This window comes from Stigmatopora argus, chromosome 5 (genome assembly GCF_051989625.1).
Source record: "Stigmatopora argus isolate UIUO_Sarg chromosome 5, RoL_Sarg_1.0, whole genome shotgun sequence".
NCBI classification, from domain to species: Eukaryota; Metazoa; Chordata; class Actinopteri; order Syngnathiformes; family Syngnathidae; genus Stigmatopora; species Stigmatopora argus.
This window is the reverse complement of record NC_135391.1, coordinates 12,649,298-12,669,581: the sequence shown is the minus strand read 5'-3', so window position 1 is coordinate 12,669,581 and position 20,284 is coordinate 12,649,298. Positions and strand designations below refer to the sequence as shown.

General features: G+C 39.8%; 1 protein-coding gene across 2 annotated transcripts; it reads left to right on the top strand.

Moving 5' to 3' along the window:
* Positions 1-1,122: 1,122 nt before the first annotated feature.
* prr16 (proline rich 16) lies at positions 1,123-20,284 on the top strand. Of its 2 annotated transcripts, none has more exons than XM_077601739.1 (6): positions 1,123-1,803; positions 10,250-11,341; positions 19,187-19,336; positions 19,507-19,592; positions 19,656-19,746; positions 19,963-20,284. In XM_077601739.1, the coding sequence occupies exons 1-2, from the start codon at positions 1,672-1,674 to the stop codon at positions 11,126-11,128; spliced, it is 1,011 nt and encodes a 336-aa protein (XP_077457865.1). In that variant the 5' UTR covers positions 1,123-1,671; the 3' UTR covers positions 11,129-11,341; positions 19,187-19,336; positions 19,507-19,592; positions 19,656-19,746; positions 19,963-20,284. The 2 variants fall into 2 exon arrangements, with proteins under 2 accessions (XP_077457865.1, XP_077457864.1); XM_077601738.1 differs by having other exon boundaries at positions 19,181-19,336.

Here is a 20,284-nt window from a genome sequence, read left to right as displayed (position 1 = left end):
CTCCTAGTTTATCATTTTCGGGACGATGGTCACAAACTTTTTAAGAGTTGACATTTAAATCTTTAACCTTTTATCGCGCAAGGGACTATTTTTGTTTAGTTAAAAAACTTTTGGGGGCACTTAAAACCTTTAATGCTTTGAATATTCATTTTTAGTCACGTGTGGGTAATATGTTTATTAATCATCATAGTTCTGTATAGTTTTATATAGTTATTAATAATAATGTAAATTAATAAAGCTAAATTAACAAAATTAAAATGGTAAGAACAGAAACACACTGGTTATGTCCCCAAGTAATGCTTAAAGTAGATCTATGTCATAGTATTTAACTCATTACATGCCAATGACATTGAAAGATGTTCATAAGTCCCTCCCACTCTAAATGAATTGGCCCTCAAATGCCATCAATTGCAGTGAGTGCCCTTTAAAGATTCCAAAAAATGTTTTATTAAAGGATAATAGAAGCTGTATTAAAGGGTTTAATGAATTGGACTTCTGTCAATGTAAATGGTAGGAAATAAGTAAAACACTATCAAATTTATAAAATAACCATCAGCTTTCTGGACAAGTTAGACACAAAGAGCAAAAAATTGAAACCGTGAGCGTCAAAGAGCCAGAGCATGCAGTGACCTGCCAAAACAGATGAACGCACAAAACACACAAGTAAAACCGTATTAGTATTCACCATAACACTTTCTTCCCCTTACAAAACAAAAATCTGTTCATTTCAAGCTAAGTGTCCACCCTCAACATACATCAAATGCAATTTAGCCAGGGTTAACACATCAAATACGACGCAAAGAGCCACAACATATAAAAAATATCATAAGAAAAGAGCGGCATGCTGCTTGAGAGCCGCATGATCGCCACCCCTAATCTGGGCTATTGCGAGACTTTAATTCTGTTTATATTCATTTTAATTGTATTTTTATTAATATTTTATTAATTCATATCGGTATGTACTCTTTAGAAAATATATTTAAATAATAAAAACAAGAAAAGTTGGTGTTTTCCCACCAAATCAAAATGGATTGGATATCCAGCACATTTACTAAAATTTGAGAGATAGAGGAGGAGAGAGAGGAGGAGAGAAAGCATCTTCTTCTATCTGGTACCACTCTAGTCTCCATAGAAGATGTGATGGAGACACGATGACTTCCAGCCTGAGACAAGAAAACCCGGAACCCCTGGGGACATTTTGGATAAGAGGCTCCCACATTAGCAAAATAGTCGATGATTGTGGAGAATTAGAACAACTTGATTTCAATCCCGAACCGAATTATTTCGTCAACAAGATGTTGAATTTGGCGCTTTCTGACTTGAAATGAAATAGATTTGTTGCTTTGCGTGTGGTGTATCTGCGAAAAAAAAACCGAGGACAAGGAAGGCAAAAGACAACTCAAGTGGATATTCTCGTTGAAATGAACCAATATTTACACCGAAGGCTTTGGTGCCAGGCGCCAGTGCGCATGCGTAGTGGTGGTCGGCGTTAGCTCGCCGTCTGACAAGCCACCGCGTCCTGGCCGGGCTGGATAATGCGATGTAGGCGCCCGAACGGGGGAAGACAAACACGGGACGTGGACATGGCCATAAAGTGTCTTCGGGGCGGCGTGAAGTCGGTTTCACTCGTGGACGCGCTCATGGGAAGAGGCCGGCCGTGAAGTGGCAAGAATGTCCGGGACAACCGACGGCGCAGAGGGAGCAGTGGCCAAAGTGCAAGTGAAGAGGGAAATCAAGACCATCGTGGACAATTTGGAGACCATCCTGGGAGACCTGAAGGATGTGGCAAAGGAGCTCAAAGAGGTAAACGCGCACACACATACACACACATATGCACACACACACACACACACTTACACTTTCTGCTGGCTCGTCATCATGTGTTTTTTTGATGGATGCCAGTAATTTCAAGCTTCTTGTGACACACATACACAAACATCCCTTAGCTCCTCCCCCCTGCTCTGAAGACATGTGGCCCAGAAGGTAGGTGTGAGCCCCCCATGACTTACCCACACATACAACCTTTGAAGAACGTGACTGTGGGTGTGCCAACATTCATTTATAATGCTTTTACGTCCCATTTCATCATCACCACCGGACCACCTGCCATCTGACTGCAAGTTCTACCCAATCCCACTCTTGTCTTGTCTCTTCTCTGCCTATTTTCATCATCTCTTACTGCAGGCATCTTTCAAAAGATCCAAAGTCTTATAGAAGACGCCTCGCAAACAATCAAATGCAACTTCTGCTGCTTTTATGTCCTGCAACTTTTTTTTGCTGTTTTCTCCATGTATCCCACCAGGCATTGGAGATGAATAAGAGCGCAAAGGCGTTGTAATCAATCTCTTGTCGTTTTGTCTGTGTGATGTTCCATCTCCTCCCTCCCTTTCGCTCTTCATTTCCACCCCTTTGTTGCCCGCAGGAAATTGTGGAGAGGATCATTTGTTCGGACACCGCGCAAGCTGAAAAGATGCCTAGAGGGGCCGTTGCTATCAATGCAAGCGTCGGTCTCTAATCCGTTTGAAATTCACGTATCTGTTAGACGGGGAGCTGGATGCGAGCCTTGCTCTGAGGAGGCACCCCGCTCAGATGCTTGGCACAGGCCCGGATGGTGGCTGTCCTACAGCAACGTCTGCACACTGGGATGCTGCGCTTACATCTTGCACGTGTCCCAACAAATTATCTCTTTTAAGAGCGCGGCGAGAGTTAAACTCTATTACTTCATCTGGCCAGTCCTTTTTTTGGCACGCGTCAAAAAAGTCCATCCAAGCACGAGACACACTTTGCATCACAAGTGTCAAGATGAACAGAACAGTGGGAGGCTCCGGGGCTTTTTAAAAAAGAATGAAAGCCAGTTGTTGTTGCTGTAATTTTTACGATCGCTTCTGAGCCAAATACGTTGGATTGCAAAAGTGAGCTATCAAGCTCACTGGAAGGCAATATGCAGTTTTTAAATCTTTAATTTGTGGCCAAATCCACACAAAAATCAGGCATTTCAAATTTTTGATGGGGCAACCCGGGTGATGAGTGGTTTGCGCATCAGCCTAAGCTCTGGGGTTCTGGGTTTGAATCCAGGTTGTGTGGAGTTTGCATGTTCTCCCCAGGCCTGCTTGGGTTTTCTCTGGGTACTCTGGTTTCCTTCCACATTCCAAAAAACATGCATGGTAGGTTGATTGGGCACTCTAAATTGTGTGAGTGTGAATTGTTGTCCGTCTCTTCATGCTCTGCGTTCGGCTGGCCTCCGATTCAGGGTGTCCCCCGCCTCTGGCACAAAGTCACCTGCGATAGGCTCCAGCACCCCCATGACCCTAGTGAGGATAAAGCGGTTCAGAAAATGAATGAATGAATAGAACTTTTGAACTTGCAGCAAGTCCTATGATGAAAAAATCTGTCGTGATCTGAATTCGCAATTTTCATTGGATTATCAAAGTGTTCTGTTGTGTTCAGTCAAAACACTCCTCCTTTGGAAAACAATACTTTTTGCCCTCATTTTATACACAAGCACTAATTTGCTGTACAAGCTGCACACTTTGGTTAGTCTGCATGCCATATACTGGCTAACTGCTAAACTACAGGCAAATATAAATCCGCATTTAATTAATTGGCCATTAAAAGTCACCCTCTAAGGATCGATGTGTACAGGTCCTTAGAACATACCTACCAAATTATGTAATTGTGATTTGTCCACAAATAATAGAGGAATAGATTAAAAAATGATAGTGTACACACCAACAAAAGACACAAGCAGCGACTTGACAGGCTTTGAGCTTGTAACAATAGAACAGCAGCTTGTTTTTAAAACACAACAAATAATACATCCACTTCGTATGCCAGTCAGGGTGGTTTTTGATTGGCTACATACGTATTCCGTCTTAGCTAAAATTGTTCAAACATGCCTCGTCTTTCGGTGCCACGTTCCGGTACCCTAAGGATCTTCACGTGATCATGCTGCCGACAATTCACTGTCATGTTTCAGGTGATTGCGGGACGCAGGAAAAATAATGTGCGCGTTCCCCCTAAGTCTGCGTTGGCCTTGAGTAGAGTTTGGTTTTTGTTTTTCTCTTGAAAGCGGAGCATTTAATCTTATTCAGGAACTACAGTTTCCACCAAAGCGCTTGGAAATATCGTTTAGCTTTAGAAGGCAAAGCTTTCAAAGTCCCTTTCCGAGTGTCCCAAAGCTCGGGGAACATGAAAAAGGTGCACTTATCAAGGGTTCTTCTGCTCTGACTTTTAAAAACACATCCGCCAAAAAAGCATATCTTTTCGCCAGCTAAATGGACCCCGCACAAGAAACAATCACTTCCCCGTAGACCAAGGGTGTCAGGCCGCGGGCCGCATTAACGTCAACTCGATTTTATGTGGGCCGGACCATTTTAGATATAATATTTTGATTTTTTTTTATATAAATGGATTAAAAGAACTGGATTAAAAGCCCTGAATATTCAGTTTTTTTTATAGATCTGAAACAATGTTTATTTTAGCTTTTTAAAATATATTTTTAGATTTTACAAAATGATTTTTGAACTAAAATCACAGGAAAAAAAAGATTAAAAAATTACAATTATTGATTTAGAAGGGGGAAAATTAGGAAATTTAATATACATCTATACTCTTCATTTTAATACGATCCTAAAACAGAAAGTCGGCACTCATGATTTACTTTCCCGGGCCGCACAAAATGATGCGGCGGGCCAGATTTGGCCCCATGGCCGCCACTTTGACACGTGCCGTAGACAATGACTAGTTTACGTGTGCACTACTTCTGCTTGTTTTACAAGAATTTATTGTTTATTTATTTTTCACATTGACACGCAACAATAAACCACGATAATTCACATTAGTCGAGTCGGATGAGGAAATGTCCAATGATTGCTAAAAGAAGACCAAAAGTAAAGCTGAATTTAAAGACCGCTGACACAATTGGGCATTTCAAACTGGGATGGGAAACTTCACCAATGAACTACGTCTATACTTTGACTAATGTGGTCTTTCTATCCCTCAAAAACTTGGGAGATTTTCACTTTTTGCAAGTTATATATTAATGTTGCTTTTTCTGAAGAAAAACTCCTAAGGCACATATGTAACATTAGGCATTAGAAACTGACCTATCGCTTGTTTGCAAATGCTCCTTTGGCCTGGGAATGGATTATTATTCATTGTTTCTGGAAACTGCGTGGGTTCAAACATACTGATTTGAAAAAAATATTAACAGCAAGATTTGTGCTGTAATGTGAAATATCATTTACCTGTTGTTAGTTATCGAAATGGGCAGACAGGCGGAAAAGTGGATAATCACTCTAAATTGCCCCTAGGTATGAGTGTGAGCGCGAATTGTTGTCTGTCTCCTTGTGTCCTGTGATTGGCCAATCCAGGGTGTCACCCTAGTTAGCTGGGAAAGGCTCCGGCACCCCCGCGATCCTTGTGAGGATAAGCAGTTCAGAAAATGAATGAATGAGTTATCAAAATCAAGTTCTCTTCAGAAACTGTCATTAGAATGTATTGGTATCACAATTGTTTGATTGATACCCAGGCCCACACAATTGATGCTGATTTTTAATTATAAGCAGCTTTGCAGTCAAGCCACACTTTTCTTCGTTCTCTGTGAAAGGCAATGGTGAATAAATGCAAAGTAACTGCACTGACTCATCAGTTTTGCGGTAACTCTGTTTAAAAGAGACCTAACTTTTTTTATCACGGGTCTTCCTTTTTTTTTAAATAAAAAAAGTTGTATTTAGGATGTTTATGCACATTTATTGGACACACCTGAGTTAAAAACACTCCCATTTACACGCATGGGCAATTGAAACTCTCAAATTAACCTTAATGGGATAACATGCAAACTCCACACAGAAAATCTAAAGCTGAGAATCAAACCTCAGAACTGAGAAAGTGACATGCTCCCCACTCGCCACATTGTGTTTCTCTAATTAGTATCATTTCAAAAGACAGAGCCCCATTCAACTATCTCTAAAGAATAGAAGCCACAAGGTTAAAGAAACTGCCTTTAAGGAGCTCTGAGACTGAGATGTGGTAAGACTACAAAAAAAATGATGACTAGATTCTTCCAAAGAACATTGTGGTCTATTTTACCCGTCAGTCATCACTCAAATGCACTGTGTTTTTGTCTCATGTCTCTCGTATTGCAGTGTGTCTCAAAAGATTGATTCTAAGGTCATTCTTTTATAAAAATCAAGGTTAAGTTTTACCAAAAATACACCAGAGTTTGCTAGCAGATAATGTATATATATATATATTTAATTCGTGGAGGTGGGTAACATATGGCTTGTTAAGAAGAAACATTACAAGTTTTCTCAAAAAGACAGCAGAATAAGCAGACAGGGTTGTCCAATAGCATCGTCTCTAATGTGCAAGATCCATGGCTTCTTTTTAACAGTTGTAAACTTTTTACAAGCTTACACTGCTAGGGATGATGACTATGCGCAGTGAAGCAGAAAGATTCATCGGTTTTACATCAAAATCATACATTTAGGCATTGAATATTTGAAATAGCCAATTTTAGAATTTATTTCATGGATCTGCTCATGTCTCTCATTTTTAATAGTAATGACTATAAGAATAATAATACATTTTCACAATAGATCGAAATCTGATTTCAAAAAAATTCATGAAGAAAAACTCAATGCAAAGATTTGGCCTGATTTCTATATTTTATTCCTAATCGAGCACAAATGACATTTTAAACATTTAAACTGAGAACATGTATCGTTTTATAAGAAAAATAGTTTAATTTTATATTTGAAGTCGTGAACAGAGCTCAAATTTGGGACAGGTAGCTATAGGAGGAAATATAAGAACATTTTTTACTACTTAGGTTCATTGGCAACATGAGTATAAAAAAGCGTCTTGGAATTGCAGCGTTTCTCTGAAGCCAAGATTATGTTCCGAAAAAGATAGTGAAAAATACTTGTTTTGCAGCCAAAAGAAATGTAAAGAGTTTGACGTTATCATCTGCAGTGGATAACATCCTTAAAAGATTCTAAGAATCTGGAGCAATGCATATAGGTCAAGGCTGCAAAATCTTACTCGATGCTCATGATTTTCGGACCCCTAAACAGCACTGCACCACAAACAGCAATGCTACAGTACAGGAAGTCACAGAATGGACTCAGCAATACAAATAGCAAAAACCATTGTCCACAAACACAATCCACCGTGTTTTCTGCCGTTCCCAGCTGAAATTCTACTGTGCAAATAAAAAGCCACTTCTAAACAGAACACAGAAATGCAGGCGTTTTCTATGTACGGGGTTGCGTGAATGTGTGTGGGATAGGCAGCTTGCACATCTGGAAAGGCACCGACAATGCAGAAAGATGTATTCAGGCCATAGAACAACATATGCTCCCGTTCCAACCTTATCACCGACAGAGAAGATTCATTCATTTTCTGTTACACTTATCTTCACAAGGCTCACGGGGGTGCTGAAGCCACTCCCAACCGGCTTTGGGCTGTAGGCATTGTACGCACTGAATTGGTTGCCAGCCAATTGCAGGGCACAATGAGACAAACAACTATTCACACTCACTCATACCTAAGGGGAATTTAGATAATGCTTTGTTTATATACTTTATGCTTAATAGTGTAATACAGTCTTCCCTTTATTATCGCGACTTCACTTATCGCGAATTCAGTTCTTCGTGATTTGTTCTGCTATTAATTATTAAAAATTGTATTTTTTTTTTAATTTCATAAAAATATGAAAATTCACGCTGCAGCCACTCTTAATACTAGGACTCATCACTGAAGAAAATATTTTTTCTTTTTAAAGTTCATAAAAATGTGAAAATCCACGCTGAAACTTGTAAGTGGCAGCAACTCTTAATACTAGGACTCATCACTGAAGAAAAAAAATAAAAAAGGTACTTATAATAGGGGTGACCATACTTCTTTTCGATGATCACGGCCATGTCTGGTCTACATTAACAATGACATTCGAGGATTACAAAATACTTGGATAACACACAATGCATGAAACAATTACAAATATTTACAAAATGAGTTTTGTTCCCCTTTAAAAAAATGCAGAACATTTGAGTGTCCTTGCATCATTACTCCTAGCTTTTAGTGTTCTGATGCTAAGATGTAATTCCGTGTTAGCAAGTACTGCTTTGTGAATTTTGCAACAGAGTTTACATTTAAGAAAATTGTGAGTCAAATTAAACCTTATCCGACTGAAAATTGCAATGTATTTATTTTCTCTAGAATCGTTCAGCCCTAATACGTAGTGGTGATAAGGATGTGAACCAACTCTTCTGACCATTTCATTGTTGTGTCAACTAAATGGCTGCCATTGACGACGATGGGTGTCCAATCCTTTTCACTTGGGAGGGTTGGCAGCGAAGTGTCATGGCTTCTCTCTGCACAAGTGGTGTTATAAAATGCAAATGACTATAAAAGCAATGTTAACAGACATTTAAAAACTAAGTATAGTAATCCATCCTGGCACTCTGTTTATGTTTACATAATTTTTGCTCATTTGACCAAAGTGCATCTTGTGTAAATATTCCTATTGATGCTGAAGCACTGAACAGCCTCAGATAATAACCCATTTTATGGCTTGTTTGCGACACACTTGTTGTGCTTTGGCCGCCTCTTGATTGCTGGGTTGAGTTTAATTCAAGTGTTGGAAATATCAGTGTTGTCTATGTGCCATTCGCATCCATAGTGCTTGAGCATTTACCTGCTTTTCTCCGTCAACACACTGTACTCCGCGTAGATGGTTCTTCTGTGTTTAATGCACAGCAGGCCGCAAATCCATCCAAAGTACTCCTCTTTTTGAATTCTTCCCTTTTCGTCCTAATTTACTCTCGCTGTGTTCAATGGAATCTCCCACAACGGATTTCTCTCGTTTCCTCTTCCACCTTGGCACACCCTCTACATAATTAGGACTCGTCTTGCTGTCATTACGTGCTCGCAGGGCTTATATCTAATGTCATTTTCAATGTCCTTTACTGTTTGGAAGCTAGTAGTCATAGTGTTATTGCATTCTCTGAACCTGTGGTTCCACAAGCAGCATTTCTCCAGTGCTTTGGTTCTTAACCTATGTTCTATCAATGGAGTTTAAGGCTCTCACTCCACAGGCTTTATTACGTTTCCTTCCTATTCTTTTATCTGACAGGAGGAGAAAGTGCGGAAGGTTGACCAAGACTTGGTACGAGGAAATGTAGTCTGACTTGGTGGCAGTCTTGCTTTATTGTAGACCACAATTTTGTTGACTTTTTACACCATTGAAATAGTGTGTGTGATGCAACGATAGAAATAGGTGTGTAGAAATAAAAAAAGAAAAGGAACAGAGTTTGGGGGTGAACATATAAAACTACTGTTTTTCAAGGTGTAAAGCAAGAACAAAAGTCAAAATTGTATGCAGTAAAGTTTAATGTTTTGAAATATGTTGTATGGTTTTGGTGTTAAAATTGTGGAATGTTTTTGTTATTGTTTTTCATATGAACATACAATTATTTGTGGACTAACAAAATGTTTGGGCCTTGAAAATATTGCATATTGCTTTAGCGTCTAATCATAAAGTATTCGGTCAATGCAGTTCGGTACCATTGGCAGGATTAAGAACAAAAAAATCTAATTATATGCAAAAGACTGACTGAATTAGTTGTTCTAACCAACCTTTTTAAACCACTACTACTGCATTTTGCACGTACAATTCAATAGTATTCAACACAAGCCACAAAGTTTCAAATTGAATGTTTTAGAACAACTTCCTTTTCAATATTTAGGAACAACTTGAAGTGTAATAACTTCAAATACGACCATGATCCATTGGTTGATTTCAGCGGCAAGGAATGAGTTAATGGCACCTGAGAAGTAAAATTCTTCCTGAATTTTGCGCTCCTTCACCTTTGCTAAGACAAGCTATGAGTTACTAATGTCAGGATATTGTTGATTTTGCCACTTCCCTGGTGTGCTTTGCTGAATGGGATCGTTGTAGTCCATCAATCAGCTGCGAGTCTGGTAGGCTCATGGCCATCCCCATAAATTGCTGAGATATTTCTTTTTCTCCCGACGGAGCGCGTGTCAGTGTGTTATCTCAATCGATATTTAATCTCCCGGATCAGCCTCCTCAATCACAGTTTAGCCATTTCAATGTTACACGTTGAGCTTTTCATTGCATTGATTAGGGTGATGAGATGGAGGTTAATGCTTGTTATTTCTCTAGTTTTCTTTACTGAGAATGTTGACATTGTTTTTTTTATGTGACACATCCTCCCCGCCCCAGGTCGTTCATGATATCGACACCTTGACGTGCGACCTACAGCTGGAAGAAGATGGCCTGACGGACAGTTCCAAGACGGACACGCTCAACTCCAGCTCCAGTTCCACCGCCACTACCACTACCACGGCGTCCAGCCTGGAGAAGATGAAGCTCTTTGCCGACGACTGGCTCTTAGCGCCGCCGACCCCCGTCACCCCTCTCCTCGCCTTGCCGCCCGCCGTTTTGACCGTACACAAGAAGGCACACCCGCCGTTGCCTCCGCCCAGGCTTACCTCGACGAGAGCCGAGGATCACTGTGGAAAAAATCTGCCTCATCCCACGTTAGTTCTGTCAGGGAATCTATCCAAGGCAAACGGCTCATCGTTGAAAAACGGCGTTGTTTTTTCTTTCAAGCCAAACCGGGATTTATTCTCACCGACGTCGTGTTTCATTACTAATGACGGCGGGCTCCCGGAGTCCAGCCTGGTTCCTACGCTGCCCAGACCGATGCCCCTTCTCCGTCACGAAAAGAACAAGTGCCCAAAGGCTCCCGGTAGGGAGCCTCGTGAGAGGGAGCGCGTCCGTTTCAGTGAGAAGGTCCAGTACCACGGCTATTGTCCGGACTGTGACCTCCAGTATGACGTGGATGAATCAGAATTGCACTTGCAGGCCGAGCTCAACGACATGCGACTCAGCCCCGTGCACTATTGCTCACCTTCCTCTCCTCCTCCTGCGTCTCCTCTCCCTCTCAAACTCATGTTGGAGAACGGCGGCCTTTCGGCCAGCCACGGTTTTCTACCCAAGGCGAACACCCCCCCTCCTCCGCCTTGCGTACCTCCTCAGCCGGGTTCTCTCAAACCCCAGAAAACAATCCTGCGTAAATCGACCACCACTACGGTTTGACGACAAGACCCGCGACCTGTCTTACATACGCGATCCTGAATCATTCATCGTGTTTTCTACTTCGTGAGCGCCGTCTCCGCCAGTCTGATTTTTCGGATTATATAAACAACAAGGCCGGAAAATGGGGGACCGAGGAGACGATATCTAAACGCGACGAAGCAACCGGCATCAACATGGATTCTGAGACGTATGCACACCGATTCAGACAAAGCGGTGAGTGTGGCAAATGAAGGAATAGATAGTATATGAATTTGCATGTTTAGTTTTATTAGGCTTAGCCGATGAAACAATTTATTATAGTTTTTTACTGGAGACTATTGTTATAATTATTTTTCTACTCTTATTACGTCACATTTTTTGCTTAAAAGACTGACACCAAAGGGTACACATTTTTTAAGGTTTTAATATTTTAGAGCAGCGATTTATCTCCTTATGGATTTGTTTTATGTGACTTTATTAGTGGGTGATTTGTGGTCTAGTTTTGAATTTCCAGTCAGGCCTTTCTGCATTGTAAAAAAAAAAAAAAAGGACTTCTGAAAGGGCGTTTTAATTGAATATTTTAAGCAAGCACAATTCAGGTTTTTGTCAATAACTTGTTACTTTGAGTATTCGTGACAGACTTTATCAATCTTGTTAACATTGTAATTTAATATAAGCACGTTTTGGGGTAAAACCTGCATTTCTAAGTAGGAAAAACTATTACGTTCTGCTTACGGTACTTGAAATTTTATGTTCTGCTAACGGTACTTGAAATTTTACGTTCTGTTTACGGTACTTGAAATTTTACGTTCTGTTTACGCTACTTGAAATTTTACTTTCTGCTTACATAATTTCTGTTTGCTTCTCAACTCGGCTTTTTCCTTCGTTATAATCCCTTTAAAAGAGTCCGCTGGTGACTGCTTAGTCAGCCAGACTGTGCAACTTCACTTCAATATGCATTATGCTGAAATGCAAGTGTATGCACTTCAATTTTACTTCAGTTTACTTCAAATTTTATGTTCTGCTTACTTGACATATTCTGCTTATTTCAGATTTGGAGTTTTTGGTAATGACTTGCATTTGCAAGTCTTCCTATCCTCCACCTTATGAATGCAAGTGAAATAGGTTGACTTGAAATTCCAAGTTTGGCTCACTCTTTTTTAAAATGTATTTATTAATCATTTTGTGCAGTTCACATAGAGTACATATCCTATGATGGAATATCTGGCTGCATCCTTAGGCGTAACATTGCTATTAGGTGCATGGTTGGGGTAAGGGATTAGTCATGTTACGCCCCGAAAGAGCATGTCAAGCCCCAATATAGCGGGACGCAGACAGACTGTTCTTTATGATTAACTGGTGAGAAGTCAGTGTTTACCAGAACTTTAACCAAAACTTTGCAGGAGTAGACTCAAACACACAGGTGATCTTATCATTGTGTATAGAAAATAGGTGGATGAATGGATGGATGCCATTCAAGTGATCACTCAATTATACAGAGGGCTGACTGCGTCTCCTGGTACTACAACGTCTAGGAAAGTTATGTCAAAAAACCACTGATTAATTAATGGTTTTATGGCTCAAATAAGAAAAATGCTTCCCTTGCATTTTATATTCTAGCTGACGCAAATTTAACTACAAAGTCTCAATACGAGACTAAATATATATTATTATGCACTAAATAACTCTAATATGGTTGCTAGCTGTAGAAAATAGTAATTCAGCAGGTGAATCTGTAATCTAATGTCAGATTGTTATGAAACAGTTACAGTGTTGTGCTGCTTTAGACATATAACTAAATATTTATTAACAGCAATAGAGCATCCATTTTGACAAATTGGATGTCTATCCCAGTTTTACTCCGATGTACCTATTATAGACAGGTCTTTGCAATCTATAACAAGGCAAACAGTTAAAAAAAAATGAGGCTCAATTGTTCTATGACCGGGAATTCTGTAAAGCCTTCTTTGAATATTGGACATATGAAATCCGTTATTTACTTGATTTGGCAGAAATACCAATTCCGTATAATTTAAGGGTAATTGCTTCCCCAGTCGTGCTCGGGAAAGCGTTGTTAAATAAGGTCATCAGTTCACATCTATTGAGCAAACAGGGTGGAAAGCATTCATTTCTTCATGTAACACCACAACGTAGCATTGGCTTTCATGTTTAATAGGCCTGCTGTGTTTGTGCGTGAACTTTGTGTGCTTGTGACTTTCTAATTGGGGTGAGTGTGTGCATGTGTGTGTATAAACACATGTCCAGCGGGCCGAGTTGGGTAGGCAGCATCCCCTGGAGTGGGCTGAGAATAGTAGCACCTTCCTTGAGGAGATGCCCTTAATTAGGGGCATTAGTCTACGGCAAATAACGCAAAGGCCCTCACACGACCTTCGTGCTGACTTCAGCGACAACCACTGCACATTTTATAACGAAAAGAGGGGCGAGGAAAGGAATGAATTGAAGTTGAACCATGTCAGAGCCACAAATGTGGGCCAAATGCTGTGTCTTTTAAGCTCGGCAGTGCGTTGCATAAACAATTTTCATGTTAATGTTCACCTACATCTGCTGTCTTATTTATCCATCTGCCAGCATGATTATGCAAAAACCGCTGGGCTACTTTCAAATGAGTTGAATGGAAAGACGCTGTGTGACCTGTATACATTATGTAGACATCATATAGGAATGGAGTCATTGTAGAATTGAAGGATATTTGGATTTTAAAAAGAAGCTTCCACTTTTCTGATTTTATGCTACAAACTATTGAATGCTTGGTTACTGATAGGATTGCACCGATCCATTTTTTTTCACTGGTGATCAGATCCTGATACCTGAAGATATTTGTCGTTACCGATACAATAAAATATTTTTATTCAGGCCTCGCTGTTTGAAAAATCCATGCGATCCATCAAGAATTTTTGAAGGATGGGGCTGAAAACGCCCTCCAATCATGGAAAGATGTCACGTTTTTGGGGTTGGTGGATGGGTGTGCTTTCCTTGTGTGTCTGCGTAATTTGTATGTGTTTCGCCCGTTGTGTCCCTCCTGGCTCGCCTTCCATTGTGTGACCTAGGTGTTTGTATTTTGTCATCAACCCCTGTCTGTGTATTTAAACCCTGGTGTTTTGTGGGAGTATTGTTTCATGTTTTCCTGTTGCTGGATGAGTGAGTAATGTTTTACCTCTTTGTTCGGTATGCGTCTCCCCTGTTTAGTTTTATTAAGTTAACTTTGGCCCAGTTTTTATTATTTGTATGATTTATGTTTGCATTAAAATCCTAAGTTGTGCACCAGCACTTCCCTCTCCTTTTTTCTGCTTCCCACTCCTGCGTTCAACTTTGCTGTGCAACCGAAGGCATTTTGTGACAAAGGTTCTATTACTTAATTCATTGTTGATTAAATGCGTCCTTGTCATTGACATTGTTAGAATTGACAATCCATTTGAACTGTAGGGGTTCATTCTCTACCAGCCTCTACCAGGTCAAATGAATTGTCCATCTGTTGCCACTAATCTGAGTGAAAAACATTTTTTTATCTTGATTATATCTTCAGGGATACACTCTAGTTAATAGCACTCCGTCGTTTCATCAGTCAGCCAGCTGTAACAAGGTCCCCCACCTGCAGACGGGTATTTCCACATGTGCTGCTGTGGCTTTTAGTTGCTCCTCAAGGTCAAGGCAAATGGTGCCTACTGCCAAAATGGACATGTGCAGGACTTCAAAGACGCATCAAAGCTTATGTTTTTTTCCTCTGAGGCAGGAAAGTGTCCAACTGCGCCATCTGCTCAGAACTGGCAGTACAGTACAGCCTCCTCTGGTGTGTAAGGTCTGCTCAGAAATGGCCTCTGTCATACATTTGCATGATGACTCTCATTTACACATACTAAGCCCACGATTTACCTTTTAGTTTTTTCAACCTAATAAGTGTGTTCCATCTGCCACAACACACTAATTCACTTGACATGAAAAGAGCAGCGTGCTCGACAGAATGGCGTTCAGCCAGTGTCATTGATAGGCAAAACACATACAGGCTTTGGCTGTCTTATTAGCTCATGCACTAGTCAGTGGAGAGAGGAAATTGACACTCTTTTCAGCATTGCGTATACAAGAAAAAACTTTAAAGCCAAGAGAGCGTTTGTTGTTTGTCCTTCTCAGGTCAGTTGTAATTTTCCGGTAAAGGGGGCAGCAGCATTTTTCTTTTTTGCTTCCAATTCATCTTCTGTCAGTCATTCCCAACTTGTGGCACATTAGTGGGTCATGAGGGACCATCAGGTGTGTTGTGGGAAATCCAGTTTCACTTAATTGGTCTGGAAATGATATCGAAGGTGCAATGAAACTGAACATTTAAGGTGTTGAACATCATTAGTGTTCATTCATATTCGAAAGACAAAGTCAAAGATTTGGAAATTCTATTGACCAATTCAATTCAGTATTCTATAACAAAATAAAAAAAATATTGTCCTGCAAAATGGGTATTTTTTGGGACAGCGTGTATTTATTGCAGATAGCTAATGCTCGCTGAATGGAGGTGTTAAGGAAGCATTTTGGTGAGATTCCAAAATTTGACATCATCATATGACATTAATTAAAGAGACAATTGTAGACTAATTGTAACTGTAGATAATTAATTAATTGGAGAGGTACCGCTGTACTTATATTTTTAAGATTGATGTCGAATTTATAGATTAAAGCTACTCTGAGGACACTTGCATTGCAGAAAGTTAAAAAATTCCATAGTTCAGGTGCAAGCCTTTCTTTGCTTCTGTGCCACCTTTGGACTGAAAATAACCTTTCTGTGAAAAAATGATTACCTCATGTAGAAATTTTTTGGAAGACCGTCTGCATACATTTGCTAGGCATAGAGAGGGGGGATTGAAATTGCACTTTTCATTCTGAAAGGTTCATACTGGTTTGCATGGTGTGATGAGTAAAATTGACATGGTTAAAGATTTCATGCAAAAATAATACTTCTACAACAGCATGTCAGTTTAAAATGAACAGACAATGAAAGTATGAAGGAAATGTGATCTTAAAGTCATACATATGTACATTAATACTGTGATTACTCGAATTGTTCAATTTTAATTTAATTTTTGTTGATTTAAAAAAACATTTTTAAATCATCAGGATATTCATGTTATTCATATGAGCATTGTAGTTCATTATTTTTCTCAAACATTTACTTGTAAAATTAGGGGTTCAAATAAATAATTATTCCTCATTTAGTCTTAAAAAAACCAAATGAAATAGCTGTGAAGGGGGTCCGCTAACTAAAATTTGACGCTCTTGTTTGAAGAATCCCCTAAAAAATAGGAATGGGAAAAAAACACACAAAAAAGATTTATTCATGCAAAGTGATGCATCTACAATGTGGGTATGTTCTTTGAGCAGTAACTGTCAGCTTTGTAAAGATTATGTTTTCACATGGACACAAGAATTCAGAAGAATCCACCAATCGTGAATCTGTCAAACCTTATCTGCTACAACCAAAATTTGCTCTGAAAAAGCAGGATCGCTGATGTAACATTCAACCATTCAGTTGAATGAATCTTTAATTAAAGCCTTTCATCCGAGTCTGATCTTCATCATGCATTGGGCAGCAATGTGAAATGAACATGGAAGATCCTTTTCAAAATGATCATATCACATTTCATCTATAATTTGAACCTGTTATACTCATTACATTACACTACTGTACCGTACCGTAAAATATATTTCATATGATGAAAACAAAAATACTTTATCAAATATCAAAGCTTAATGCAACTTAAGTAATCATTCATTCATTTAGTGTACCTCTGATGCAATAATGCACACTTTCAGAAATATATATTTTATAATATTTGTGTCTAGTCTTGTAGATACCTAAATTAAACCCATGGTTAATTTTCATGAATGCCGCCATATAAAAAATGGATTTGAGATGAAGTAGTTGACTGGGCTTCCCATGAGTAAGTGATATGTCTGCTCAATGTTTATTATTATAATTATTATCATTATTTATTTGATACTTTTATACTGTATCCACAATCTTCAATTGCCGTAGTGGCTAAAATCGTACTGACATAATGTATTTTATTTATATTTTTCTCCTGTATTACATGACAGAAAATTTCAATTCTTTTTTTTTTCCTCTTTTTTAACCAGGATTCTTACATCTGCTCTCCACAGTATGAATGTTATGTTTTTCTTTAATGTTTTAGAGGCATTTGGGAGAGATAGAGACAACAAAAAATAGATAACCAAATGGCTTACAGCTCATATAGGGTGCAGTACAATTTTGAGTACATCACATAAAACACTTCATGTCTGTGAAGGGGGGAAAAAGTTGCATTACTTTCATCGAGAAGGAAAAATGACTTTTTATGATCCAATTCCTCAGGATAAGTCAGTGACTTCATTTGGCCTTTGCGGATTGCTCATAGTATTTGGTTCGTCTTTCAGTGTGTAAACCACTTTGTTTACTGTGGGGCTCTACAAACTATCCCACAAAAGACTGCAGTAGGTGCAAGATTTCATTCCCATTGAACTAGAGAACACATTTTCACCAATCAGGTATCTTCAGAGTAAAATCAATTGAATGCAGTCAGATACTGAAGTCTCATTTGTTAAACTGTCTGTGTGGGGTCGGTCAGAACAAAGATCAGGACTCCCCTTGAAGGCCGGTTTAGAAACCCCCTTATTTAGGGCCTCACTTACCCTTAAGCGCCTTCTCCGAAGCACAGGATCTTGCCATGTATGAGGTATTTATGAGTTGTAATGGCCAGCGAGGAGGTGGATATTCACTGCCTCCGTGGTGATTCAAGAGTGAGTCAGTCGGATTGACCTACTCCCTATTGCAGCTTACCACTGTTCTCTGGAGCCCACCTCTCTCTCCCCTTCTTCACATCCCAACCTCTCTTAGTGATGCACCACCCCGACTCACCAACAATCCCCCAGTACTCTCTGGCCGCATACATTCTTCTATCGTTACAGTATACATGGGCGAACGACCGTGGCAGGCTTTCAAGTACTGCCTTTCATCAAATAGGCCCATCGCCGCACTTGTTTGTCTCGCGCGTCCTCCACTGGCTAATTTAAAATTACAAATGGAGCCTCCCTCTCAATACGATTCCACTGATAAATGACTTGGCGGTGCCTCGTGTGTTTTCACTTTGCGATGGAGCGAAGCGATGAAGTGTAAAAGCTAATTGGGCAAATGATTACACCTGCTGCTTCCATAATTAACTAGAACACGGTGCCGCTAACGCGATGTCCTCCCAGCGAGGCGGCCACCAGAGGGGAAAATGGCTCGGAAATTGCTTCAACATTGAGTGACAATGAGTGGACAAAAAGTGGAGCCCATGCAACCTCTGACCAATGCTGTCTTTTAGTGTATCGTAGTCTGATAGGGTTCTTCTTCATATGTTGGCATTAGAATTTTTTTTTTTGAAAATCATAATTATAATCAATACCCGCTTCATTCTTTATGGAGCACTCGTTTTACATATTTATGGCGCTAGATGTGCCATGCTTTCTTTCTTTTTGTTAGGCTGAAAATAGTCTTCTTGCAAATGGTGTTGATGTGTTCATTTGATTATTTTATTAATATCATATTGCAGAGAAACTTTTGGTTTAAAGGCAAATTTATAATTATGAAGATGCTTGTCAGGTTTTATTATTCATGACTTTTCATAGTGTGAAAAACACTTTTTCAAATCTTATTTTATATTCTCGTTTTTATAAAAGTAAGGTCACATAGTTATTTTCATAATTGAATAACGAGGAAAGTTATTAATTTACTTATTCACAAAAGTTTGAAGTTTCAAAATTGAAAGATGAAAGATCTGATAGTTAGCGTGATAATTATAGATATCGACTGATAAACAGTTTTTGTCATATTTCCCAGGCCGTTTGTCGCAGACTATGATGCAAATCTTCGTTGACAGAAATGTTGAAATGTAATATTTATTCTACACATCCTTACAGCATTGGAATGCATTAAGAATGTTTGCGTCGGGTTTTTCCTGCTACAGAAACCATATTAAAACCGAAAATATATTTCTCTCCCTCATTTTCCATTTTCAAACATTTTTGAAAAAGCTCCAGGGAGCCACTAGGGTAGCGCTAAAGAGCCGCATGCCGCTCCAGATCCTAGGGTTGCTGACCCCTGGTACAAGGGATGTGGAGGTGCTACCAGAACTCAGCCTATTGGATGTGCTGACAGCACTCGCAACCAAAGTACAGAATCACGACTGGGTAAGTTTACAACAATATCCATCCTTTGTTCCTCCGATTTTATTTTGAGTTTTCGGGAGACAAAACGACCGACGGGTATTTGCTGCCGTTCTACGTTTGGCTATGCCGCACAAGCGCGATTATGCACTCGTCGACAGTACTTAAAAGTGAGTGTGGGTATTTTTTCGCAGGTCTGGGAAGTCCAGCTCGTGGCTCAGAATATGCAAGATTTCCAGCAGGCCGTCGACCCGTACTTTCAGGAGATGAATACAAACAGGTGCAACGCCGCCGTACTTTTGACTCCCGTCACGCCATAACCTTTGACTGACCGTACATGCAGTTTGGAATTTCTGGAGTATGCGGAGACGTGGTTTACGCTATTTAAACAGTCTTGGGGCGAGATGTCTCAGTGATTCCGGTGATGGATTGAGGTCAGTCGACACGCTTTAACTTCCCAAATGGTTCTGACCAGAAATGCAGGGAAATGTACCTCTTAAAATCTATTGTATTGTGTTGGACTGGAAAACTAAAGTAGCCTATATTTGATGGAGTTGGGGCTTTTTTCCCCGTCTTTGAAAACAGCCCAATCTGGCAAGACTGCTTTAGATCTGTCTTCTTAAAATAATAGAGAATCATTTTCTTTTTAGGACATCCAGCAGACCCAGGAAGACTTCCAGCAGGCCAAACAAGTACTGCTTCATTCCCGTTCTAAAATTGACCAGGTCCACGAGCATCACAAAAAGGGCAATCGCCGAAAATATCGTGCGGCTGGCCCGAGGTCAGTGTAAGCTTTGACTTTTCAAAGCGGGCCTGGCCCCCGGTCTCGGAGGTCCCCGTGTCGCTTCAGGTTAAGAGATTTTAGCGTAGCCGTCCGCCGCCCTCTCGAGGAAGACTGATGCCACTGACTTCAATCATTATAGATATATTTCACCCTTTGTTGAGGCCAAATAAAAGCAAGTTATTGAGGTA